Source organism: Rhamphochromis longiceps, linkage group LG20 (assembly GCF_057381845.1).
Source record: "Rhamphochromis longiceps isolate RC_006_pf linkage group LG20, R_longiceps_female_GT1.1, whole genome shotgun sequence".
NCBI classification, from domain to species: Eukaryota; Metazoa; Chordata; class Actinopteri; order Cichliformes; family Cichlidae; genus Rhamphochromis; species Rhamphochromis longiceps.
The window spans coordinates 35123099-35150866 of NC_140576.1; the positions used below are offsets into that span (position 1 = coordinate 35123099).

The 27768-nt window shown below is 43.5% G+C and overlaps 1 protein-coding gene across 1 annotated transcript; it reads right to left on the reverse strand.

Moving 5' to 3' along the window:
- Positions 1-812: 812 nt before the first annotated feature.
- On the reverse strand, positions 813-26423 carry abcd1 (ATP-binding cassette, sub-family D (ALD), member 1). The gene is made up of 17 exons (XM_085393102.1): positions 25872-26423; positions 23789-24070; positions 20731-20849; positions 20473-20630; positions 20152-20339; positions 18663-18837; positions 18341-18531; positions 18033-18213; positions 17811-17953; positions 17417-17594; positions 17148-17242; positions 11913-12058; positions 11615-11760; positions 10709-10793; positions 9160-9285; positions 8211-8298; positions 813-3513 (listed from the first exon to the last, which is right to left on the reverse strand). The coding sequence occupies exons 2-17, from the start codon at positions 23915-23917 to the stop codon at positions 3391-3393; spliced, it is 2271 nt and encodes a 756-aa protein (XP_085249228.1). The 5' UTR covers positions 23918-24070; positions 25872-26423; the 3' UTR covers positions 813-3390.
- Between the last annotated feature and the right edge of the window lie 1345 nt (positions 26424-27768).

Genomic DNA, 27768 nt, shown 5'->3' on the forward strand with positions numbered 1-27768 from the left:
AATTTTACCTCTGATACTTAAGATGGCCCAATTAAATCCACGTTTAAATAACTCAACAAGTAAAGTCTTATTATTAATATTACAATGTGGGTTTTTAGCGGATGAGGATGTATCCAGATACTTTTGTTCTAATAGCAGTACTAACGAGCAAACGTGTAGTTAGTGTAGTACAGACGCATCCCTAACAGTAAATTCTCGCGTATGATGCTACATCTTGTACCCCTGTGACGTCTATTTGAAGAGTCGTGTGGTTTCCAGAGTCTCCGTAAACCACCAGTACAGTTTACTAAACCACAGTGGAGTACGTGTTTTATTAGCCAAACTCTTAATTTGAAAAGCCAACAGGGATTAAACTGGTGAAACTGGGCAGAGGTAGGAGCGCTTTTAAACCACGGGCTGGCAGGGGTTAAAGGTCCGGAACGCAGTTGAGTCTCACAGGCATGTTAGTGCGTATTTCTGTTGAATGAGTTCCTTTTAAATAAGCCCCGCATCGTTTCCAGCGACGGCATGCACATACTCGCTCAGTAATCACAAACTAATGACATCCTACGAACAGGATACACCTTCAGCACCTTTTCTAGTCCTCCTCCCTGTGATGCGTTCAAGGTGCAGATGTAACTTCATTGCGCCCGTGGTAATCAGAAGGTAGCCAGCGCGAAAAATAACGTTTGTTAATGTGCGTCAGACTCAGACATGGAGACATTTGTAAGAAAGATGAAGATGAAGATTATTGCTCACTTAAGAGGAAATAATTGATTATACTGTTTGTTGGTCACCTGATCAGAGGAAAAAACAACAACAAACAAAACGCATTAGTAAACTTTTTATTTATTTATTTTTAATAAACATCCAGACATCATCATCATGACATCACACAGCATCGTTATAATTGGATGTTCATCACCCTCCTCTTCTTCATTCTGATTGCACTGGAACATGTAGTTTACATTTCTCTAAATAAAGTTTCTTTATTCAAACTGCAGCAGCAGATTATTCTGTTGTTGATCAGTGAAGCTGCTGTTTATATTACTGATTGTGTATATAATATACTGTTTATTTGTACACGCAGGAAAGGATTAAATATCACAATTAAAAATATATATAAACGGACTCCGCTGTCACGTGACTGCTTAGCAGTCATGTGACTCAGCTGATCCTTTTCTGTCAAATCTGCTGCTCCTCTCTTTGTTCTCAGTCAGCTGACGGCTGCTGTCAGATCAGTGTTTACGGTCCTTGTCTTACTGTCTTTGGAGAACCAGCACAAACTTCACAGGTTTAAAAGGTAGATGTTATCCAGTGTAGCCCCACCCACAGCCTCTGACATCAGTGGTTTCCCCAGTGGAACTTATTTTTCTGGAGCTATACTGGTACTGTTTGTTTTTCTGTTGTTGTTTTTTTTTTCTTTTTTTGGGGGGGGGGGGTTAGGACCAGCACACAGTTGGTGGAAAAAAGGTCAATGGCATATGTGGATAAACTGATCCTCACCTTTCAAATTAAAAGTCTGTTTACAAAAGCAGCTTACAGACTGTTTGGCGAGTGGTTGCTTGTGTTATCTAAATGAAACTGGTTTAAAAAATGTATACAGTGCTGCACCAAAAACCTCTCAGATTTCTTTGGTCACTAGCAGACTGCGACAGACGGATGTAGTTTGCATGGAAGATGGCAACCTGTCTGCAAACACTCACCAACCACTCACTAACAGAGACCGCCCACCTTCAAAGTAAAAGTTGCACATTTTGAAACATTTGTTTCACCAATAAGGCACAACTTTTACTTTGAAGGCAAATTGGTCTCCGCCTCTGAGTTGCATTTCACCTCCCCTCAGTGTTTAACGAGTGTTTGCAGACAAAACGGCATCTTCTATGCAAACTACCAGCAACTGCAGCACTCTGGCAGCGACCAAAGCATTAAGTTTTTAATGCAGCACAAATACACAACTACCATACTTGCAAACTGGTCGAGGAAAGCATATTTTTCCTAACACAGGCTACCAGGTGATCAAGACCATTTATCAAGTTGTATAAAAACCTGCTGTTTCTATACAAGAATACTTGAGCTATCAGCAGAAAAAACCTCCCCTCACCTCACCTGGACCACTTCAGGCTGACAGCCAACCTGTCATAGCCTCACAATGCAAAGCGCTCTAATGTGACTGCTGTGGCGATTTCTTATTGTAAATAAATGGTAAATGGCCTGTATTTGTACAAACGCTTTACTAGTCCCTAAGGACCCCAAAGTGCTTTACACATCCAGTCATCCACACACTGGTGATGGCAGCTACATTGTAGCCACAGCCACCCTGGGGCGCACTGACAGAGGCGAGGCTGCACTGGTGCCACCGGGCCCTCTGAACACCACCAGTAGGCAACGGGTGAAGTGTCTTGCCCAAGGACACAATGATCGAGACTGTCGGAGCCGGGGCTCGAACCGGCAGCCTTCCGATTACAAGGCGAACTCCCAACTCTCGAGCCACGATCGCCCCTAAAGCTGAATTGAATAAAAACTCTAGGTGCTTATTTATTCCAGCCAACTAATGTATGTAAACAAGGTTACATGACAGTAGAAACGAGCCATTTAAAATAAGCGAGATAACCAATCAGGACAGGAAGTGCTTCGTAAAAAACAGGCCAACTGATCATGGGCGTCTTTGAGAAACAGCAGCTCTGACAGCAAACCGGCAGTGCTCACGAGATAAAATTTAAAAACAAACAAACTCACAGTTAAAACTCACTTCAGTCATACGATTTACCTGCTTAGCATGTGTGTGTGTGTGTGTGTGCGCGTGCGCATGTTTGTCCATCTTTGTGTGGCCCATCCATCAGGCACACTGCAATATGAGGACATTTCTGCATAGCAAAAGGTTTTCATGCACAGTGATGGAATTTCTGTAATATGAGGACAGTTCTGAATTACATTGACATTTTGGAACACTTTGAACTATACTGGGATTTCTACACCATGAGGGCACTTGTGCTTTCTCAGAGCATTTACATCTCTGTATTATGAGGACATTTCTGAACTCTGGTGAGACGTCGACATTTTGAGGTAATATTAGGCTACTTTTTAATTCTGAGGATTTTTTTTTTTTTTACTTTGAGGACACTTCTGAATTGTAAGGACATATCTTCACAGTGAGGACATTTGTGAATTATGAGGACATTTCTGCATTTTGAGGACACTTTGGGGATAATTCTGCTTTACAAAGGCATTTGTACATTTTAAGGGTATTTATAACATGTGCGGTCACTTCCGCTCTCTGGGGACTTTGTGTCCAGTGCACATTACAGGAGTTACATCAAGTCAACGCGGGGCCCTACAAGTAAGGAATACAAACGTGTGTGTGCGTTTCTCTCAATGCTAACCAGTAAATACAATCATCAGTGTGTAATCTCAGGAGGCTAGCTTCTCTTCTTTCTCCCCTTCGGCCTCCCCCAACAGGACACACAGCTCTGAAAGTCTCTGCTGCATCTTAGGAATTCCCAGCAGCTGGTTCTCCAAACGATGCTTCTCCTCCTGAGACACAGCACATCACAGAAACCACAAACACAGACACATAGAAATACAATGAATATATTATGTTTACTTTTCTCTGAATATTGCTGTTACAGGTGTTGCATTTGTTTGTTTTCTCTAAGCTTCCTGTCACTCTTAAATCCACCGGTGTCTGTACTTGTACCTGAAAGCTCTGTTTCCTGATTCAGCAGCTTTATCCACCATTACTACAAACAGCATCTAGAATTATAATAACTTTGGTTATTGCGTGTTTGCTTCCTTAATGTGGCCGCCTGTTCCTGGTTGATACCCCAGCTAAACAATAGTCATTAATGTTTACTCTACAGGCAAAGAAACAACTGACTGCAAGTCAATGGAAGACGAAAATATGACGCTACAAACTGAAGCCTGACACTCGACACTGCGTGATGCATCACAACTTCCTGTTAACATACCACAACTTTTTAGCGCTGTTATGATGCGATGGAGCCTTGTGCAGAAGCTCAAGACTGTCATAGTTACTCACTAAATACTAAATTTATCAAAACAAAGAAACACGAGGAAGCATTACTACAAATGTGTACTGCCACTCGCATGTCTATGTGGCTGGGAGCCAGCTGATGTGTGATTTATAGTTCTGCGTTTAATCTAGACTACACATGTAGCTCACGCTGTTGTTTATACTTGTTTCTCGTGTGCCTGTGTCTCTCTACACTTTCACAGCCAAAACACGAGCTCATGGTTGGATTTCTCTCCTCGAGCTGATCCATTCTCTTCCAGAACAGGAGGAAAAAATGCAGAAATAAAATTGTAAATAATGGCACGTACATTACATTGACATCTGTGAACGTAGCATAATGCACAGAGTGAAACGGTAAGTGGTCCAATCTTTACCTCCACTTTGCTCACAGTAAACTTGTCTGACACAAGAGTTCATTAACAGTGTTTGCATCCTCGGGCCTTTATCAATACACCCGGCTGGGACCTCACCAGGCTGCTTAGGGTCAGCTCAGGCATGATCGATACGTTCTTAAGGACTCTAATCACACAGCTCTGCTACTGCTGCTGAGTATCTCGGGCGTGAACACTAACACAGCGTTTTTTAGTGAGTGCAGTGAAAGTAATAGTGTTACAGAAATTACCAGAATCACACCAGAGGAGACTGTATCAGATCCTTCACCTGGTATCAATAATACAACTATCCAGCAGGTATTTTCCCGTAAATACCAGGATGTAACGATAGGCCATCTGTTATCCTGGAACGCCTTCGTCCGTGGGGACGAGTACACAGATTGCTTTTTTGTTATTTCTGCAGTTCAATCAGTGTAATGTGTATACGCCGAGCCTTTATTTCCTTTCGTATTTGGCAGCAAACACGACGCGCGATGCTAAATCATTGCATGGATCCTCGTGTGATATGACCGCTGATGTGCTAGTGCTTAATATCAATATTTTTGCATATTTTAGCCGCTCTAAGCGGTAATGACTTGAGTACCTGAAGTCAGTACTTCACCCGAGCTCCTCACATAAGTGAGGGTAAAATAAACAAAGTCACCAACGTGCACTGAAGAACAAGAGACCCGTTTGTGCACCAGTCAATCCTATAATTAGATACTGTGTTTAATCGCAGATTAAGTGTGCGATGATGTGCTTGAATCCTGCTGCTGTGTTTGTGTGTTAAATATATGTATCTTTGTCTGATTGTCCTTATTATAGTTTTCTCCGTGAAGCTGCAGGCTGAGCATCATGATCACTGCTGAGGTGTTGGGATCGACCCCTGAGGAGATGAAGTCTGTTAGACTTCCCGCAGAGTAGATCTGTGTGTTCTTCCCACAGCAGCTTCTGCTCAAACCTGTTTTCACTGTTTCAGGTGAAGCTGAGCAGGTTAATAAGCACTTCATGCTCTGGATTAATAAACTCTACCTTCAAATCTGGAGGCTAATGATAAACTGCAGCAGCCCTGCAGCCACTAATGATCCGTCACATGACAGCGAGGAGCCAGCTGACTGGCTGTTCTCACTCTCCTCGCCGCTTCCGCGCTTTGACCTCACTCGCTCACACATCATGTGCCGCAGGCGTGTTGTTGTGGTGCTGATGGTTACCACAGTAACCGCTGCATGCGCAAAGGCAGCAGTCAGAGGGGTCGCGGTAATTTTAGCGTGTTTACGAGTCAGGAGGGTTCAGTGATCAGCTCCGCTCTCTCTCCTCGGCGCAGCGGGATGATCACAGCAGGATGTGAACATCGCTTTCACGGAGTTACAGATGCTGAACGCCCCGTAAGTGACGCCAGGGGGTCGTCCTGCGGGTACGAAACAGAAACGCACTGACAGAACTGATCCAGCAGCTGCTAACGGCTCACAGTCAGGACGCTGAGCTTGTTTAACTCCTGCAAAGAGTTTAGGTTTCTGTTCGCGCGGTATTGAGCTGTGTGTGGGTGTTCCAGTGACAGCCCTAAGTATCGCACCAAAGCCCCTCCCCTGTGCGAAATAATTATATTCTAAAAATCTGAACCGTATAAATTTCTATAAAGCTATCATCAGGCCTAGTTTTTCTTTTTATTGTGAAAGCCATCAACTCAACCTTTCACCTAACAAATCCCATCATGTGACCACGAAACTGAGAGGAGGGGAAGCATTTCAATGAAACTCTGCCGAGGAGTTTGCAAAGCCACCGCGCACTCTGACCCCCGATAACAAGACGCAATCTTTCAGAAACAAGTCATCCACATGATGTTGGACACGTGGCAGGTTTTAGAGATATTTCTGCCAAACTTGGAGATGCTTTTGGTACATTTCTGTCTTTAAAAGCAGTAAAAAACTTCCCAAAATGAACTGAGGTCATCAACAAAATATGCAGAAACGTCTGAACTGTGTAAAAGCTTAAAGACTGCAAATGATAATGACCTCTGTTAACCCTGCATAACGAAGGGAGAACCGTTTAGATCCCACGTATAAGAGGAAACTGTCTAACAACGGGGCATCACTGATCATGATCCTTCATGTTTCTCCACTTTCTGTCACATTAGGAGAAGCTGTTAGAGTCCAATGAGCCCATAAAGCTGCAATAAGTGATCTCAATGTAAAAATAAGTCAAAGATACCTCTGAGATTCAGTTTAATTAAAGGAATTCATGACCCATTGAGCAGAGCAGCCTTGCTGTTCTGTATGTATTAAGCAGTGAGCTGTTATTAGAATTCAGCTTGCAAATGGCTAATAAAATAAAACGTTCAGTTATGAGTAAAGATGAAGTGACCGTGTAGCCTCTGTGTTTTGAGCTCTGTGGTTGCAGATAAATGTGGGTTTCCAAACCTGAACCTGTGCGGTCCTCTGGCCTCTGCAAACACAACCGACTCCGATTTACATACAGAGCGGGGAGCTGGGATTACAGGGGTCACTCGAGATGACTTTTATATGTATGAACAGCTATTTATAAAGTTACTTTGACATAATCTTGACTCTATGCAAAGTGATTTTCCTGCTGGTGAAGTTTGGGATACTACGCCTCCTATAGAGCTTCTCAAAGGACACGTGGAATATGACCAAATAATTTTAATGTTAAATTTTTTGCTGAATGTTTTACATTGTGCGCCTCAGGCTCGGACTCAAAGGTCTCCTTCATCACGGAGGGAGATGCAGCACCGGCCGAATGATGAAGAATATTAAGACCGACTCGCTGTTTAATCCCGGTAAGCAGAAGGCAGTGGGCGACTCCGTGGTGCGTTTGATCACCTTTGTTTTACCTGTGTATGTTTTAGCCTTTGATCTCGTCACCCACTGTTATCTTCCAGACTCTTCGTGTTATACGTTTTGTCTCTGCTGAACACTGATTGTCGTCCCCTCCCATCCACTCTCACAGCAACACCAACAAGCCCAAAGTTTGAACACACACGTTAAATATCAAAACTGTGTGTGTGGAAACAATCGGCAAACTCTAAATTCTGCTTTTTAGCTAACAGAAGATGAGAGCTGCTGTTCATACTCTGAGACGTTTCAGTTTTAACACTTTAGTTTTTATCCAAATGAACACAAATAACTAACAGCTCAGTGGAGTTTAATGGCTTCATTGTTGGCTGAAACCAACTGTTTTTTTAATGTGCACTATCATATCAAATCATATGTGTGCATTTCATATTGATCACTCTTTTAATAAAAGCACTCTTGGCATGTCGCCGTGTCGTCATCCAGCCTAAATGTGCAGCAATGTTATCTGTGTAGCTCTAGAGTCCAAGCGTGGTAATCCAGCATAAATTAAAGATCTGACAAGTTATTTTCCACATGCAGGTGTGCTGAAGTAAAAGCATAATGCGGCGTCGCATTAGAAAGAAGTAATCACAGCTTTTCTGGCATTTTTGCAAGAGACTGATGACAGCACTTTGAGATGCTTTTCTCTTTTGTTCCACAGCCATTCCTGACTAAATCCTGATCTGCGCTGTATTGCTGAAGGAAAATCAGAGACAGCTGCATTCACTTTAAGCTGTTTTAATGCTTATGGATCAATAATAAGCACATTTAAGCCGAGTTTTTGTGTCTTACAGCTAAGTTTAAGTATAAATCTTACAAACAGACCTGAACAAGAGCCACCTGGGGGCTGGACCCTCCAAACAAACTGCGCACATCTTTTTTGTTTCTAACATGACACGGTCTCACAGCAGCACACGCTCAAATAAAACACCTGCTGCCGGGGACCAATCATAGAGCTCGAATTAAACACACACAGACCTGCAGAGAGAGGCGCGTGGAGGCATCCAGAGGTTCAAACCTCCACCCTCCTTCTCCATCGAACTGCAGCAGGTGAGAGTGGTACTTCCTGTGAGACAGAGGAGGAGAAGATTAGTTGGAGGGTGTGGCAGCCGGCAGCAGCTCAGAGCTATGCTGCCCCCTGCAGGCTGAAAATAAAATTAAATAAAACCTGAGTTCACTCCTGATCTTTGAGTCACATGAGTCACGTAGTTTTATCTGCAGTTTTGGCATCTCGAGTTTCACTAGTCTGTGGATTTCAGTTTTGCTGCACGCTGTGTAAAACTTTATTTATGACATTTAAAGACTTTGTAAAGACATAAAGACAAAAAAATATTAAATGAAAGCATTTACATGTTCCAAGTCAGGAAACATCACCTTGAAAAGTGTTTGAATGTCATTGTTGTTTAGAAATTGTGCAAATTTAACCCACAAAAGTTAACCTGATGACACAGAAGCAGCAGAGATGACAGACTCAGCTGGCATCTGATCTTTTAGAATACCACGCTTTCATTTTGCCATCATGCTTGTTTCTTTTGCGTCTTGAATGCAAGACATGAAAAATAATCCACAAAATTCAAATAAACGTGTAATAGGTGACGTCTCAGTTATAACACACTCTCAAAGAGCAGTCACAGATATGATCATTTTCAGACTGCAACAAAAACCATCCAGCCACATTTTAAGAGTCGCCCTCTTTTTCATGAGCACTCACAGTGTAACTGTTGTCTTTGGACTCACATGATGCTGGAAGCTTCCCACATGACCAATAACACCTTTTTACTTTTAGTACTAGCAGCAGTACCCCTCAGCCTCCTAGCAGATTACAGTTTCAAAACCGTTCCTCCTTCAAGATATTCGGAAAACTTGACCTCTGACCTTGAGGTCAAGGTCACTGAGATTCAGTGTGTGTGTTTGTGTGTGTACTGACCATAGGGAAGGCCTGTGAGTAATTGACAGCAGTGCGATCCCAGCATCCTTCGCAGCCTGGAAGATTCCTCCCTCCACGTCGATGCTCACGGCGCTCGTACACTCGTCCAGCAGAGCGTACCTTGGGCTGGGCGAGAGACATTCACAAACACACAAAGAGAGGAAAAGAGCGAGAGAAGACAGGGTGACTATGGTGGGCGCACACAGAGTCACTGTCACGCTGAGCATCTGTGACATTTGCATGCTTCTAAAACGGCTTTCTCAAAAGGCAGCTTCTATTATTTCTACGTTCTGAGTTTTTCTAGCCACCAAAATAAGTCGGCATGAAAATAACATGAATTCTCTACAAACGTAAACACACATTTACCTGTACGCTAAAGTACAGTCCCATTTAAACTTCAGTTTATATCTCAGCAACACAACACGCAGACGTTTCATGTGTCACGCTGTCTCATCTTGGATAGACAGACACTTGCTCTTCTGTGATACAGAAACTTGACCTTTCACTGCAGAATTTGTACAGATTTGGGGCTAAACTGTCCTTTAATATTTGTTATTCTTCCCTGGGAAAAAATAAACACAAGAAGTCGTCAGCTGTCTGAACTGGTGCGAAATCTGTTCACGGCTCATAAACAGGCCACTTACAGTATGTTAGTCATCATAAAGGTGGCAGCAGATGAAACCATTATTTTAATAGCGGAGCATAATCTGACAGAATAAACAGAAGCAGGCCTGACGCCTGCGCTGACTGCATCTGAACCAGCTGCAGGGACGTTTCACTCTGATGGAAAACGGAAACATGTTGGTTTAACAGTGCTGAGGTGTGTAAAATAAACACGGCAGCGGTCACAGTCCTAAACAGGTCATGGGGGTGCCGATTTAACTCACTTAAATGATAATGAATGACCTGATAATGAATAGGCCATAATGCTAATACTGAGGCCAATAGTGAGAGCTACGCTGAAGCTCAACACGAGCACGCCCAGCGTTTAGAGTTTGCTCGAAGGGAGCGTGTCCAAGGAAATGTGGGCGTTACTGGGGTGGTTATTTTAAAGCAGCTATCTAACTGAATAGGGAGAGAGCCGTTAACTTTAATGCCGTTAAAACATACAGAATCATCATGAGTCAAATCTGATTTCATATGCAAAGTTAACACATTACAGTTTCTAAAGGGGCTCAGTTCAAAGCACCAACACGAGCAACGTCTCAGATCCTCCCACCCTGAGCCAAGAAACACAACAGTTTACATTATGGACAAAGTGAGCCTACACTCACTACATACCACCTATAATACAGCTACTACACAGCAGCAAACCTCTACTGCAACACCACCTCAGTTAGCATGTTTCTCGGTTCAGCTGTTGGCTGGCTCTGTGGAGGCAGAGGGCAGGTTTACCACCACCTTTACCATTAAAAACGCTTCCTTCAGATTTCTGTTCAGAACTCTTTGAGCACCTCATCGCTCTTTCATGACGTCTCTGTCCAAAGTCCAGCCCGAGCACAGCCAGATGCTGTGAGCATCCTTTACTCATTGAAGAGTGAGACCTTACCGGTGGTAGAACATCCGAGCCATCCCCATCCGCTGCTTCTCTCCTCCAGACAGAACATCTTTCCAGTCATTGACCGACTCCCAACCTGAGAAGCACATACACAGGTGTCGCCACAGCAGCATTGCATTACAACAGCTACAGATGATCCCAGTTAAACGACATTTACAATTGCGTGTGTCCATGCACCTGCAGACTGACGCTTTATGAATCCGAGCCCAAAGGGAAATGTGTAAAAATTTCCCCCCCACAGTCTTCTGGTAGCGCTGATGTACACATGATGTGGCTCAAGTGTACGTGTAACACTACTAATTCAGTATTTACATGTTTACTGATTGATTCCCACTCTCTAAGACATCATTTTACACGTTTTTCTACACTTTTTTTTTGCAACTAATGATAGATATGTTCATTCATTAACTTGATTCAGGTGAAGTGAAAAGCTCTCTCTGTATTTTCATGTTTAATACTGCTGACAGGTGAGCCGGTCTTTCCTGAATCCTGCGCCCTGACACATCCTGGCATCATCCTGCAGCTGCTGCGAGCTCTCAAACTGACTGCAAGTGTCAGTCAAACAGTCGAGCACCCTTCACGGCAGGCTGGGGACGGGGCACTGATTAAATATTTAGCAGAATTTGATTTGAGCATTCGAACCGGTTTGAATGTTTGTGATGGAGCGGTTCTCAAAATTAAGTGTCATATGAAGTGAAATGAGGTCGAGGCACCATTAGATGTGAAATGACTCCTCATAATTAATTCTTGGTTCAATCACCGCCGCACAATCTGCCTCACGAGTTTCCCGTCTTCTATGTTTGTTTGTGTAGTTGAGTCTGAGTTGCTGTGGAGGTTTTTCTGCCTGTTTACTCCAAACAAAGCGCAGAGCACAGCTAAACACGCACTCGGACTGACCTCCCTCTCGGTCCATGATGTAGCGCAGGTGGACGGTGCGAAGGATCGCTTCCAGGTCTGAATCTGTGAGTCCTCTCTGAACCATCTCCTCCACCGAGTCCGGATAGATCACCTGGTCTCTGAGGGTCCCCTCTGACATGTAAGGCCTGCAAACCACACAGAACAGGAAACCACAACTGCTGTGGATCTAGGGCCTTAACTTTGTAAAACACCGACAAATGGTTGTTGGTGGTAATTGGAACCATATAAATATAAAGTGCTGAACTGAATTTGGTACTAGTAGTAGTAGTAGTGTTACCTCTGTGGGATATAGAACATGTGCTCTGGCTCCGGTCTGTACAGGACTCCTCCATAAACAGGCCACAGCCCACTGAGGATCCTGAACAGGGAACTCTTCCCACAGCCGTTTGGACCGGTGATCAGCACGTTCATCCCATCGTCCACCTGAGACACACAGAGAGACAAATCCACAGGATTGGACTCGTTTCTGGAAAGGTGTCTCCAAGTCTTTACAGAACATATGTGCACAGACGCCTGTACTGCAACGCATGATTTAGGAGTTAAAGATGTGAGATTACACCCGGGTTTTAAATATGACAAAGGGGTTTACTGAGGCAAGCCAGGCCTGCAAAGCCATGAAAACATGGTTTGGACTTGACCTGCTCTGAGAAAACAGCTCAACAGATGCAGAGCGCATCTAAAGGCTGTTGAGCATGAATGGAAAATACAAGTTCTCATTGTTTTCTGTAGCTGTGTACTCCAGATACTAATTAAAGCACTAAAACCTTGCACTTGTTGGCACTAAACTTGCAAATAATCCTTCTCACTGGCACCACCAGGCTGCAGCTGAAAGAACGAGGCTACGGCTAATAAGCCTGTTAGCAACAGCAACAGATTCATTTAGCAGGCTGTGGTGGTAAATACAGTCGGATCGACCTTGTCTTAAAGATGAGTCGGTGTTTTAAAAGTCAGAATTTTTTCTTTGTTTTTACTGATTAACTACCCAACTAATTACTTCCTACAGCACAACTACTCAACAGCACAGACTCCTTATTTACAGTGGGGCAAAAAAGTATTTAGTCAGCCACCGATTGTGCAAGTTCCCCCACTTAAAATGATGACAGAGGTCAGTAATTTGCACCAGAGGTACACTTCAACTGTGAGAGACAGAATGTGAAAAAAAAAAATCCATGAATTCACATGGTAGGATTTGTAAAGAATTTATTCGTAAATCAGGGTGGAAAATAAGTATTTGGTCACCTCAAACAAGGAAAATCTCTGGCTCTCACAGACCTGTAACGTCTTCTGTAAGAAGCTTTTCTGTCCCCCACTCGTTACCTGTATGAATGGCACCTGTTTGAACTCATCATCTGTATAAAAGACACCTGTCCACAGCCTCAAACAGTCAGACTCCAAACTCCGCCATGGCCAAGACCAAAGAGCTTTCGAAGGACACCAGGAAAAGTATTGTAGACCTGCACCAGACTGGGAAGAGTGAATCTACAATAGGCAAGCAGCTTGGTGTGAAAAAATCAACTGTGGGAGCAATCATCAGAAAATGGAAGACATACAAGACCACTGATAATCTCCCTCGATCTGGGGCTCCACGCAAGATCTCATCCCGTGGGGTCAAAATGATCATGAGAACGGTGAGCAAAGATCCCAGAACCACACGGGGGGACGTGGTGAATGACCTGCAGAGAGCTGGGACCAAAGTAACAAAGGTCACCATCAGTAACACACTACAACGGCAGGGAATCAAATCCCGCAGTGCCAGACGTGTTCCGCTGCTGAAGCCAGTGCATGTCCAGGCCCGTCTGAAGTTTGCCAGAGAGCACATGGATGATACAGCAGAGGATTGGGAGAATGTCATGTGGTCAGATGAAACCAAAGTAGAACTTTTTGGTATAAACTCAACTCGTCGTGTTTGGAGGACGAAGAATACTGAGTTGCATCCCAAGAACACCATACCTACTGTGAAGCATGGGGGTGGAAACATCATGCTATGGGGCTGTTTTTCTGCCAAGGGGACAGGACGACTGATCCGTGTTAAGGACAGAATGAATGGGGCCATGTATCGTGGGATTTTGAGCCAAAACCTCCTTCCATCAGTGAGAACTTTGAAGATGAAACGAGGCCGGGTCTTCCAACATGACAATGATCCAAAACACACCGCCCGGGCAACAAAGGAGTGGCTCCGTAAGAAGCATTTGAAAGTCCTGGAGTGGCCTAGCCAGTCTCCAGACCTCAACCCCATAGAAAATCTGTGGCGGGAGTTGAAAGTCCGTGTTGCTCGGCGACAGCCCCAAAACATCACTGCTCTCGAGAAGATCTGCATGGAGGAATGGGCCAAAATACCAGCTACTGTGTGTGCAAACCTGGTAAAGACCTATAGTAAACGTTTGACCTCTGTTATTGCCAACAAAGGTTATGTTACAAAGTATTGAGTTGTATTTTTGTTATTGACCAAATACTTATTTTCCACCCTGATTTACGAATAAATTCTTTACAAATCCTACCATGTGGATTCATGGATTTTTTTTTCATATTCTGTCTCTCACAGTTGAAGTGTACCTCTGGTGCAAATTACTGACCTCTGTCATCATTTTAGGTGGGGGAACTTGCACAATCGGTGGCTGACTAAATACTTTTTTGCCCCACTGTATGTAGTGTTGAGCTACGGCTGAAAGTACCACAGACACCTGCAAAGAAACCTGTTTTTTTTCACCGACTGTGTTTTATCGTAGTGCCCAACCCCCACGTATTAAAATAAAAAGTATTACAAAATGTATCCCGTGTGATCTCGATCTGTTCCCCACATGAAGGCTGATAACGTGTCCTCGTGTGTATAATTAAGAGAGAAGCTGTAGCTTCTCTTCTCACTTGGTGAAACGCGGGCAGCAGACAACAAAGAGTCGGCACTGTGAAGATAATCCTTTGTTGACAACAATTATGGCCATTATTGTAACTGCAATCAAAGCCTTTGTGGGTACAAACACCAGGTGTACAAACCACCTGTACAACAAGCTTTTGCCTAATATGAGAAGCATGCGAGCTTGGTTTGCTATTATCTTCAAATTTGGCAGATTCTCGTAAGCTTGTACGAGAACCACCCCCCCACCCACCTTCCTTCTGCAAACCTGCAGACGGCACGGGTGCGTCTAAAGCAAGGGTGTGCAGTAGCCTCCTGACACTTCAAAACATGTAATTATGTTTATTCCAGCATTGCACTGAAGCACAATTCTGATATCTTTGCAATTCGATGTCGTGCTTTTGTTCTGCTTCTGCTCCACAGCGTAAATGTTTAAGCTTTGGTTAAGTATTATTGTGGTAGTTTAGATTGTTAATATAAAATACAAATCTACAAACATGTAAAGTTTATTTCAGTTCAGTAAAAATACCCAAGGACCCACCTGGGGCAAATACATACTGCATTATTAACCATACAGTCTGGATCTTTTACCAGCTTTAATTCTTGGCTCTGGCTACAGCAGCTGTCTTTCTTTTAGCCTAGATTATATTTTTAAATCCCTCACATTTGTTTAGTTCGCTGCTGTTTCATGCTACGTCTGTCCTTAGCTTAGTGTGGTTGTGTTTGTTGGGTTTAGTTAAGCCAAAAACAGCTCAAATCTATCCTAAGCTTGCTGATGCTGAATTCGTTCCCTGAGCAGGCCCCCGTGATGCCTGTAAACATGTGACTGAATCTCAGAGGTCCCTCCTCGCAACAACACACTGAAAGAAGAGACCAATCAAAGCACATGCTGTGAGAGCAGAGAGGTCAAAGGTTAAGAACCAGACAACAGAGAGGAGTTTCTGTGTCCATCAATGTTCCTCTTCTTCCCCTCTATGTTTCCATCTCTGCTGCTTCTTCTTCTCTCATCCTCTCGTACTGAACACAGGAACCTCATTCTATGCCGCGAGCACGCACAAACACACAAAGTAGCACACTCTCTCACTGTTTCGGCACATGCTAATGAGCGATGACCTCTGACCCCAGGCGCATATGGAAAGAATGAGCCCAATCCCAATGTCCACAGACTCACAGTCTTTGAGGCTTGCTCCCGCAAAGGCAGCGAGGGTTCGGTGTCTGACACCCAGTGTCAAACAGGCTGCAGGAGGGATGTTTGGTAGAAATTTTGAGCCCTTTATTCATTCTTTTCTGTAATTGCTGCAGACTTTGCCTGAGGGAAATTACCCACAGTTCACAGCGCTGTGGCGTTAAACACGGAGGCTGCAGGGGATGCTTCAGAGGAAAAACACTTAATCAAGAAAGCATCGGCGGATCAGCCAGACTGAAAGTTACGAGTACAAATATGTTTACACAGAATTAGATGAATGCCGTGTTTGTTGCTTATTCTTTTTCATTTTTGCTCAATTATGTTTTGACTATACTGAGAAAACTGATTATATAACTGTTTCTTCTCGTCCCATCTGTAAGAGAAGAGCTAGGAAGAAGCATATTCAGTGCGGCTCGTCACTCCCATACCTGTCAGACGTCCATCATTACACCCCTTCTCTGCCCTGTGCTCAGCTTCTCCTGACTGCTCCTCACTTCAGACTTAACACCAAGTGTGCCGGAGGACTTTAGCTGTGCCGCACCTCATCTTTCAAACCTATCAACACTTCCCCTTCGTTAGACAGACTCTCGGACAAATCACAGCTCAGAATCGATCTGTTTTCATCAGCATATCAACTACAGCCATCCAGTTTCATATAATTCACAATCATATTATTCCAGGATTTCAAATCCTTTTTATTACTGTTCTTGTTAGTTTTGTGTTGTAAGGTGACATTGTTTTTAAGGGCTTTGAAATGTGCCAAGAAATTATTATCATTAGTAGTAGTATTACTATTATCATTATTATCATTATTATTATTATTATTATTATTATTATTATGTGCAGAAAGTAAAAATACATTTGTGTGTCTGTAAAGCGAGCATGTACAGTTGACTTCCTTTAAATCTGTGATGGTTTTGTGCTTAATCCAAATAAGGACTGGACTGCAGCAGTGCCACCATGTGGCCACAAATGTTAGCTGCACACTGAGGCGACACTGACCACACTGAGGATTCATGGTTCGGATCGTAACAGACATTAAATTAAAAATAAATAAAAGGAAAAGCCCACAGCAACGTCCTCTGCTACAAAGAAAGTTCAACATACCCAGGATATCTTTGCATTATTTGGACTCACTCATGCTAACGCTGGCAGTCTGGAGCTACTGTATTAATACATTTTTGCCTTGGCTTCGTCTACCTGCAGTCGATATGAAGGCCTCAAGTACAAATAAGTGTCTTAATTTGTTTGGTTATGCTTACAGAACAACAACATTATTGTAAAATTGTTTGCACACAAAAGGTTGAAAAACAAAACAAGATAAAACAGGTTCGCAGGATAGGTTACCATGGCGATGTAACCCACTAAGAAGTGAACCACTTTCATAGTAACAAAATGTCAGGGATAACCCTGAAGTCACCTGGATAAGTGTGTGTGTGTGTGTGTGTGTGTGTGTGTGTGTGTGTGTGTGTTACCTGGATATTCAGACAGGACACTACTACATCTCCGGTAGGCGTGATGATTGGCAGGTTCTCACAGCGAATCCCCTTTTCCACACTGATCACCTGACCTGTACACAACACAACAGACAAAACAGCTGTCTCAACTTCCTGTTTGGAGTTTGTGTGTGGGCGGGGTTTTGCCCTTTAGTGACTGAAGCGACAAATGACACCGGGCCAAAGATAACCCAGCTGAGAGTTTGGGAGTAAAGTGCTGCAGAGGTGTTACATGATACAAGACTCACCTCTGATCTGTAGCGGACCACAGACTCTCTGCCCGTGTTGAACTGCTCCTCCTCCTCCATCAGCTGTTAACTCCTCCTTCTCTCTGTCTGCGGAGCGGCGGTAGATCCCCTGATTCACATCTTCAAACACATCCAACATCTCAGAGACTCGAGCAGTGTAACCTGCCAGCTCCGTCACCTGCACAGCAGTCAGTCGTCAGTGTGCATCATTTAAACATCAACATGGCATGAAGGAGAAAGGGAGGAAACACAAGGTGAAGACTGGAGGAAGACGAGCAGAAGAAAGGAAGTGATAGTCTCCCTCCAGCAGCTGCCTTCTTCAAATACTCCTCTGTTAACCATCAGCCAGAGAATCAGAGGAGGTGAAAAAGAGGAGGAAGCATGGCGTGCATACCTCCTTGTAGGAGCTCATGATTCTCTCCACGGCGTCGGCTGCAGCGTTCAGGAGGTTCCTGGCTGTGGTGAAGGCCTGCGTCCTTTCACTCACAAGCTCCTCCTCCTTCATCACCATGGCAGCCTGCTTCACCTCCTCCGAGTCTGAGCACATCACAGGTCAAAGGTGAAGCAGCTGAACGCCATACTCGCACCAGATAACCAATAACAGGAGTGTGTTTACCGTGTTCAGCGTATCCGGTGGCGGTGATGATGGGCACGGCGACCATCACCAGGCCGGAGGCACTCCACACGTACTTCATGAGGAACTGTTCCAGCATGATGTACCAGAGGCGCTTCAGCAGGATCTGATGGATCTGAGAGGACAGAGACGTGTAGCTCCTCCGCAGCTGGGCCAGCTCCACCTACAAATCAAACACACCCAAACTCGCATGACCATCACAGACATGGCGATCTCCATCCACAAAGTTTAACAGTAACCTACCTGTCATTCAAACTGATCACTTCTTAAAACATTGGTGTTTTTCTTACCTTGTGTCCTCCATAGAAGGCAATCTCCTCTGAGTTGGTGATGATTCGTGAGTGCATGTAACGCAAGTCTCCTTTCCTCTTCGCCTCCTCGGCCACAAGCTTCCCGAATCGAGGCGAACAGGAGCGCAGGACTTTAGCCGTGAGTGCTACGACCAGGCCGGCGATGACCGACGGCCACGTTGTGTTTGCTCCTGCAGAAACATGTAGCGAAGACACGCTGTTAGAACAACCTCAGCCTCAGTCAAAAATAAGCATTAATTACAAGCAACACACCAATGTGTTCACATCATGCGTGAAATCATTTGGCGCTAACATAAGCAACCTTTGGAGTGGGCGGTGCGTATCAGCGTGTAGCAGGTGACGATCACGTCCAGGATGGGTTTGGTCAGGTTGGAGTAGAGGTGAGCGATGGAGGCCGAAAACATGACGATGTCCTCAGTGAGGGACTGATCGGGATTGGACAGACGCCCGTCCATGTTGCTGACTCTGTAGTAAGTCTGCAGAGATCAACAAGTTCACCAATCAGAGTATAAATAGGTCAAAAATAAGCATCAGACTAATGATCAGAACATACAAACTTCAGAACACTCAGTGGATGAGATAACAAAAGATAACAAAAAGGCCACAAAGATCATCCTCAAGTGGGACACATGCAACTATAATAATGGGTCAAAGATTAGCTTGTAACTGATTGATAACGGATAATGCGGAAGATAAATGACATTCACTGTCAGAAAACGTTCTGGAGATTTGCTGCAGTACCTAGTTGAGCCACCAACTGTTCAGTGAGGCAGCGCTGCAGCTGTCCCTGCTAACCTTCCTTAAGGGTAACATAAATAGAGCTTCTCCCTGCTGTCCAAGTAAGGAAATCGTGGCCTGCTGGGCTCTGCGGACTGTCTTGTTCATGAACTTGGCAGCAGAAAGGTGTGAAACATGTGCCTGACAGCTGTTCAGTTCACAAACTAGTTCCACAGAAAATGTGAAGATTTGCAGATAATCTAAGTCACATTTAATTAAAAGTAGCACAAACACAAAATCCCAGATCCTGAAACAGGAGAAATACTTCCATTTCTTTCTTTTTTTTTCTTTGATGTTAGCAGCAGGGGAAGGTTTCTCACTGCGTCTGCTTTTAACAACACTCATTAAGTGTTTGGGAACCGAGGAGTCCAGCTGCTGTTGTTCCAAAGCCAAATGTTTCCCCGATCCTGCTTAATGCTACATGTTTTCAGCTGCTCAGCAGCTCAGTTTTCTCCCAGTTCTCAAAGGTACAGACTCGTTTATGGAGCCATGCTAATGGGATATGTGCAGAATACGTATTGATATTGTCTCACCTGAAAAAATACAAAAAGGAGGTTTGGATGGTAGCACATGCTGCCTTATAATCTTCACATATCACTCAGCTTTAATAGTGCTTTTACAGACCACCAACTTACCCATGCACTCTAACTGATATCAAACTGGACGTCCATTTTTAGCTCAGAGGATGCGGAGTTCATGATTCCATGTCTCCACTTCACTTCATCTTAACTGAGCTCTAGATCTGTCTGTGTTTTTTGTTTGTAAACTTCTATTTGTGGTTTCAGTGATGGATTTATGATGGACTTGTGCTTCAGTGATTTCGTTTCTGGTTTAATGAAATGCTGTGTGACAGCCTGATGGAGGTGATCAGTCATTCAGTACCAGTTTTTAGGCTCGAGGTCTCTCGAGACTGTCCCCGTCCATCTGTGCTTGAACCAGTGAAGTGTAAAAATCAGACATTAGTCCTGATAACACACCTGTCGAAGCTGTTTATTTGTGTGTGTTTGTGTTACCTGATTGGTGAAATACAGCTGGTAGGAATGTTTAACCAATCGGGTCCTGAAGCTGAGGCTCAGCTGACCCTCCAGGAATCTGATGGCGCTGTTTATGAAAGTTGCAGGAACTGCAACGAGGAGCCACTTGGAGAGCTGAAGCACGAAGGCCTGAGGATCCTTCTGAACAATACACCGCACTATCACACCTGACACACACAGCAGATCAATACTGCTGATTAGCGATGATGCCAAACTAACTACGTCACCATTGATACTAAAAATATGATCAATAATAGCGATGGATAACTAATGACTTTATAGACAAACAAGGAGACAGACCGTCCAGAGACGCGACGTAAATCGACAGGAAGGTCCGGGACATCAGGGTGAGAGAGTGTAAGGCGAGCAGGGCGATCTCTGGACAAAGTAACCGTGGAAACAAGAGCTTCAGCAGCCGGGAAAGTCTGAGGAAAAAGTCCCTGTTGACCGACGGAGACCTGAGGACAGAAACACACGAGAAGTTCATCCTGAGCTCGACCCTGAAGGCCCGGAGCAGCCAGACAGGCGAGCAAACCCTCTGCCATTTTAAAAACACACCTGCTGTCACTCTTCTTCTGCTTCTTCGCTTTCTTGTTCTTCTCTCCGCCATCATCAGCAGAGCTCACTGCACCCACTGATGGATCAGATACACCCAGCTGTTTACCTGCTGCTCGCCTCTGCAAAGACAAACCCACAGTCACCTGCGCTGTTTGTACAGGTGTGAACAGGTCTGTGCAGTTCTGTTTTCAGGTCAGTTTATTCTGAGTCAGCTTCCAGAATATGTTTCCTGGTTTCAGTTTATATATTTTAATCTCATCTTTAGTTTTCAGTGTTTTTGTGAATGTTCTTTTGATAATCCTGGGGAGGATTTGTCTGTGGATTTAGGAAGTTCAGAACAAATAATCCAAACAGAAACGTAGGCTGACTCACCTTCACGTAGACATCCCAGCCTCAGCAAACACATGAACTAATGCTTCCCTGTATTCTTCTTGCTAAACAAAGACTTAAACTAAAGGAATCTTTTGTTAGGGCTGTCACGACACCGACCACAGTTAAATTAAAATACATTTCACTGGTTCACAGTATCTCCAGTGGCTCCACAGTGTGGTGGTTTACACATGTAAACGTGTGAGAGGCTCGAGATCAGGAGGAGATAAAAATCCCTTCAAGGTTGCATCAGGAAAGGCGTTCCCTGAGAAAAAGAATTTTTCCTATCTGCCGAAAATATACAATAGACTCTGTGCGCCTCAGCACATGCTACTTCCGGTGGGGAAACTCCTGTAGAGCGCTTCGTTTCCGGTGTGATTTTCGCTCCTTGTTTATGGTCGGTTTTTCTAAAACAAGTCAACCAAACGCATGAATCAAGCGGTGATTTACATTTCTCGAGATGTCTCGGGCATTTACCGAATATATCTGTAGATGATGTTCGTCGACTTGTCGATATTTTCCCCTCACCCCTCAGAGCAAAAGAGAAAAAGGATTCAAATGTTATATTTCTCAGTATTTGTGTACAGCGGTCCCTCGTTTATTACGGGTGTTATGTTCTAAAAATAACCAGCGATGGGTGAAATCCGCAAAGTAGCCAACTTTATTTTTAACAATTAGTATAGATGTTTTAAGACTGTAAAAACCCCTCACTACACACTTTATACACTTTTCTCAGACAGGCGTGAACATTTTCACACTTTTCTCTCTTGTTTAAACTCTCAAAGTTCAAACCTTTGTAGCAAAATAAGTCCAGTATTATAGAATAAAACCAAAGATCAAACCCTGTTTTCAGGTCCAGAACATGAGAATAGAGCAGCTGCGAGATAATTCAACATCAATGAATCAATGAATCAGCGATCGATGTAGCGATTCTGTACTGTACAGGAGAGACGGCACGGAGGAGATCGACAGTGTTCTGCAGCCAATCAGGATGCAGAACACAATGACGCATGCAAACTTGCACTAAGAAAATCCGCGAAACAGCGCAGCTGCAAAAGATGAACCGCGTTATAGCGAGGGACCGCTGTAATTTTGAAGGTAAGTCACAACATACCCTTCGTAAACACTAATGTATAGAAATCCTTACCAGCTATGATTCATTTATTTTTTGTGGCTTTTTTCACAGTTTGTTAACATGCTGTGTAGGTGTGTACTTGACTAGCTGATATCAACATAACGGGGAAACATTTGACTATTCTTCACCTGTAGTCTGAATGCTGAACATTTGCCTGTTTAAATCATGAGACCAGTCACTATACAGAGATGTGCTTCTGAGTGTGGACGATGTGTCTTCTGCTGCAGTGATGCAGTTCTGCTTGTGTTGAGTGACGTAAACAACCGATCGATCTACACGCTTCAAACGTCAAAATTGACCATTTGATTTTTTATGCCACAGCAGTGGTGAGTGTTCCCACCTTCTGCTCTTTGTAACTTAACGCGATCTTTCCGTTTTCGTGTTTTGGACATGATTCTGGAGTCCATCTTCGCAGTAGCGATTGACTGCAAAATAAAGCTACCGGAAATGTACAACCCTACATCCGGTCGTAAAACTGGAAGTTAGCATTTTCTCGTGCACAGGGTCTATTAAAGAAAATATTTTATATACTTCACTTTACTAATTGGCTACTGCCAATATGAGTGAAAAAAGCATTGATTACACCAGTATGAACAAATGTCACAGCTATAAGTTGACCCACAAACTGAAGAAACACCTGTAAGTCCAGGTGGAGGGCAGAGTAGGAGTAAAAACCTCCGGGGCTGAAACATGAAGCTGACACTGAGATACCCAGAAACTGCCTTTCCTCTAACAAACGCCTGAGGCAAACTCCAAAAGGGAGTCAATCCCCATTGTCTCCTATGTTAAAATGTACGTTACAGCAGAAACCCACTGTAATGTAAAATGTGCCCCACCATAAGAACTGTTCAGTGGGTGAAATTTGTATAGCAGTATCTATCAGTGTCCATCTAGTGAGGTTAACATTAGGGGGTGTGGCCACTTTGATTGCCATGCACCTGCAGCTGATTGTTGTCTCACTCATTGAACTGGTCCTCTCCACCATGTTTGTAGTCTTTGTGCCTCTCAAAGCATTTTTAATGAAATAATAATAATGTCCTGCTGTGAGTTACAGACCATCCAAGATGTTTGTGACTGTCTAGAGTTTTATTGATCTGTTACTACTTAGCAATAATTAGCAGATATCCATGTTAGTGCATTGCTACGGGTCCAAAGCTAACCACAGTGACAGGTTAGACCTTTGGAAAGCAGAGAAGGGAGGAGCAGTGTCTCACGCAGCAACACAACAGCTCCAATGTGAGTGACTGAGCCTGATTAAGAGCTTGTGTGTGAGAAAAGTTGCCAGAAGGGAAGAAAACTGTTGTTAGTGACTCCGTGATTTATCGCGTCATAAATCTTTTTTAGTGCTGCGATAAACATCAAAGAGAATCTGCAACCTGAAGCTGGGCTTTTGCTTTGACTGTAAATCTTTAGTTTAGCTACCCAACAATTTCTCATGACTAAAGTATAATTAATTTTTTTATTTCTGGTGACTAAAATGGGTTTTTTTTTCACACCTAGTTTTAATGTTTCATTCAACAATAATGACCTTTGTGTGTACAGGTGTGTGCGTACCTGCAGCCTCCTCCACACATATGGAGACAGCTTTTTGACGGCGTACGCTGTGAGCAGGACGGCCGTCAATTTCCTGAGTCTGGAGCTCCGCCTGAGCTGAGCAGGCAGCTTCTCATAGGTCAGCTGCATGCTGACAGGTAGCCGACGAACGACCAATTGATGTCCAGAAATCGCAGCGTGTCACCTAAGGTCAAACCGAACCTGATCCCAGACGGGTCCACTGTGAACCGATGCGGGTTTGTCAAGGAAACGCCATGCTGACCTCAGAGCGTGAGCCACCACCTGCACAGACAGGATCAGGTTTTAGATTACACCTCAGTCCAGCTGTAACCGTTAGACAGTTCATGCACTCCATTACACTGCAGAGTAAGCAAACAGCTGCATGGGGCCCAACAAGGCCCTCCAAAAAAAAAACATGTGGCTGTGAATGAATGATAGGGTCGCACGGCTCTGTGTTCACAATCGTGTAGTGAAAAAAGTGGTCATCAATCAATTTTTATTATATTAAAAAAGCAAAGACATGTGCATTTATTTTTATTGTAATGACTGATCAACATTTCTTGCTTTGTCTGAGACTAAACCACTGCTCTGGTGGAGTCAGACCAACCAGTCTTAACTGGGAGAGCTCTTTGATTTCACCCATAAATAAAGACATTAGCAGTGCAATCTGGTGCATGACCCATTCAGCAGAATTCAGGAAATTAAGGACCTGACTCTCACAATTTCCTCCAGGACCCCCACATGAATGTGCTCCTTTCTATATTATCTACACCCGTGTGTGTCAGTGTGTAATGCAGGGGTGTCACGCATGCAGCCCAGCCTGCCAGAGGGTCTGATCCGACACCCTGGATGACTCTGCAAGGTGAGAAAGTTGCAGAAAAGTCTTCAATAATTTAATCTTCTTAATAAAGTAATCTGCTGTTCTATAAAAACATCAAATAAAATTGTTACTTAGACCTAAATAACTCCACCTGAGCTTTTAAAGAGCCACTTAAATCTGTGAAGCACATGTAATGTCAGCTCGAGACAAGCTGTTTCAACTGCTCTTCTGTTATGTCTTCTTATATACCTTAAAAGGATATCTATGTTAAACATCCCCAGCTACAAAACACATTTACGCTCTGTTAAAAACATAAAATTATTCTGATGCAGAAGGAATATCAGCCAGAGGACGACCCTGGAAAGACCTTTCATATGCTATAACCTGGTTGTCCAGCCACCTGTCCCACGTGGTCCTCTGACCCTTGAGCCCTGAAAGGTAACTCAAAGTACTTTTCCCATTTTTCTCCAGTGACTTATAAGCACACAGATAAAACATGTTATACACATTAAATTAGTGCATTTTCACTGCTGAATCTATGTTTCATCTCATGATAATAAAGCTTAAAATGAATTATAGAAAAATGAAATGTTGGCTGTAGACTGTCACACCTGCAGTGGATCTAAACCTGATTCATGTGCAGTTTAAACAGAGCTTACATGTTTTCAGTCCTGGAATTTTATTAAGTTATAAGGGCTCCAATGTGTTCTTGCTTGGGGGTCTCTAACTCTGAGAACAGCCATAATATGAAGGTAAAACTTTCCATTACTTCATTAGAAACGCTAAAGTTATTATATTAAAGAAATCAGCTGATTCTGGGGGATCACGTGGAGGTATTTTCAGCTTTTACTGGTTTGACACGGAATAACCCAAAGATTATTACGCAATGCTTTCATTGGCCCACGCTGAGCTGTATGTGACCATGAACTAAATCACACACCCCACACCCCCATGTAACCCGATTTGATTAGTGTAACTTTATACGTATTATAAGTGTTGTGAACAGACAGAAGGAATTTAGGTCTGTGATATATGTAATAATCGGACAAAATGTTGTTATATAAGGTCAGTAAACGTGCTGTGACATACTGCACACTGTTATATAACGTTAATAAACGTATAGAGATTATACAACATTAATAATAAGATCCTTGCTCTCTCTCTCTCTCTCTCGCTCATTTACTATCGACCAGGGGGACCGGCTCCACTTTAACGCCCCGCAGGTGTCCTGTCGGTGTTCCGGGTACTCTGGTAAACACTCACCCGGGTTCAGCAGCAGCAGTCGGTGACCTGTTGAACATCCACAGTCGGTGTGTCGGTGTACAGAGTCCAGCTCCGGTGTGTTAGCTCCGGTCCCCCTAGCTTCTAAGTCTCCCGTGAACACTGACCGTAACAAACGGCTAACGGCGCGCTGTCGCGCAAACTCGTTTATAACACTACTGCCGTTCGCAGAGTGTCCTGCCCTCCCGCCGAGCAGCTCTCGACCCGGACTCGAACTTTACTCCGGGCTGGGTGACCCGGCAGCGGACCCACGGTTGCTAACTGAAGCTAACTGCTAACAGGAACTTTGTTGTTTCTCTGATGTGGACATGAAAAGCGCACGAAGTTCCGGGTTAAATCGCTCCTCCTGCTTCACAGCCGCCCGGGACAGACGCGCGCACGACCCGCCGTCACTCCTCCACCAACTTCTTCTGCTACACTGAACCGGTGTGAGGACGGTCACACCGGCGGAGGCAGAGAAAAGTTCAGCATCTGTTTACCTGAGCAGCGGCCCGCGTCCGGATACCGACACAACGTGCCCTGAAGGGCGGGCCGCGTTCCGATACTGAGGACGTGACCTCCCTCTCCTCCTTCTGCTTTTATCCGAACAAAATATAAGTAGCTGCAGGGTGGTGGGGAGGGGGTGTGATATTTTAAAAAATAAATGAAATAAAACCTCTGATGGTTGGAGGTTAAAGTGATACATTTCAAATAAAATTATTTAAAGTTTACAAAATTAACTTCTAAATTAACAATAAAAAACCTTGCAAAAATTGACAAATTTATGTAAAAAAAAAAAATACTACCAAATTTCAGACAAAAATATGGGAAATTTATAAACTAAAAGATGAAAAATAAGTTTTTGAGAAATAAATTTGCAAATGTACAATGAAAAGACGTAGCAATAATTGGAAATTTATGAGAAGAATAATGCCAAATGTCTGAGAAAGAACTGCAAATTTCTGGTGGAAAAAAATAAAATAAATAAATAAATGTATATACATATAAGGAATAAACGTTTTTCTTTTTAAAAAAATACAATTTGAGTCAGAAAGCCTAAATTCTCTAAATAACTTCCACTTGATAGAAAGAACATGAATTTATACCCAGTTTCACCAGGATCTTACATTTAGATCAAAATCTCTCAGGAGACCTGCTCAAAAGTAGCAGTCATACACTGAATCATAATGAAAACAATGCACATGCAAAATTATATTCAAATATAACAAAAACAGCAACCGCCACATCCACAATTCAGCAATACCTAAAAACATGTTTGTCATGGAGGTGTCTTCCATCCTTTGTATACAGTTTATAACATAGTGATTACAAATAGCAGCAATAATGAACTTGAGTGTTCATTTACAGGTAGCTCATAGTCTTCTGCTAATTCTTTAGTTGTATTAAACAGACCTTAGTTTGAGTTAAAAGGGTTTAAGATTTGTTCAAACAATGAACTCATTTGGTTTCTGCTTTGCATATTCTGTCACAATTACTTCCTACTGCTGGACCACACACTAAACACATCAGCACTTTGTCAGGCAAACTTGTTCAGCTGGTTATTTATGCAAATATGTGATCAGACAATCACATGGCAGCAGCTGAATCTATTGAAGTAAGCAGATGTGGATAAGACGACCTGCTGAAGTTTGAACAGAGCATCAGAACAGGGAGGAAAGATGGCTGAAGTGACTTTGTACATGGCACAGAGCGCCTTTGGATCAGGTGACCCTGAATCCTCCCTTAGTTATGCTGCAATAGGCCGAGGCTGCTGATGCATTGAGTGTTTCTTCATTAATCACTGTGTTTTTACACCACTTTGCATTTAATTATTAGGTAGTATTAATCTCTGGTTCTCTTCCTCAGCATGTTTTTGTCTCGTCTTCCTCCACAAACCCCA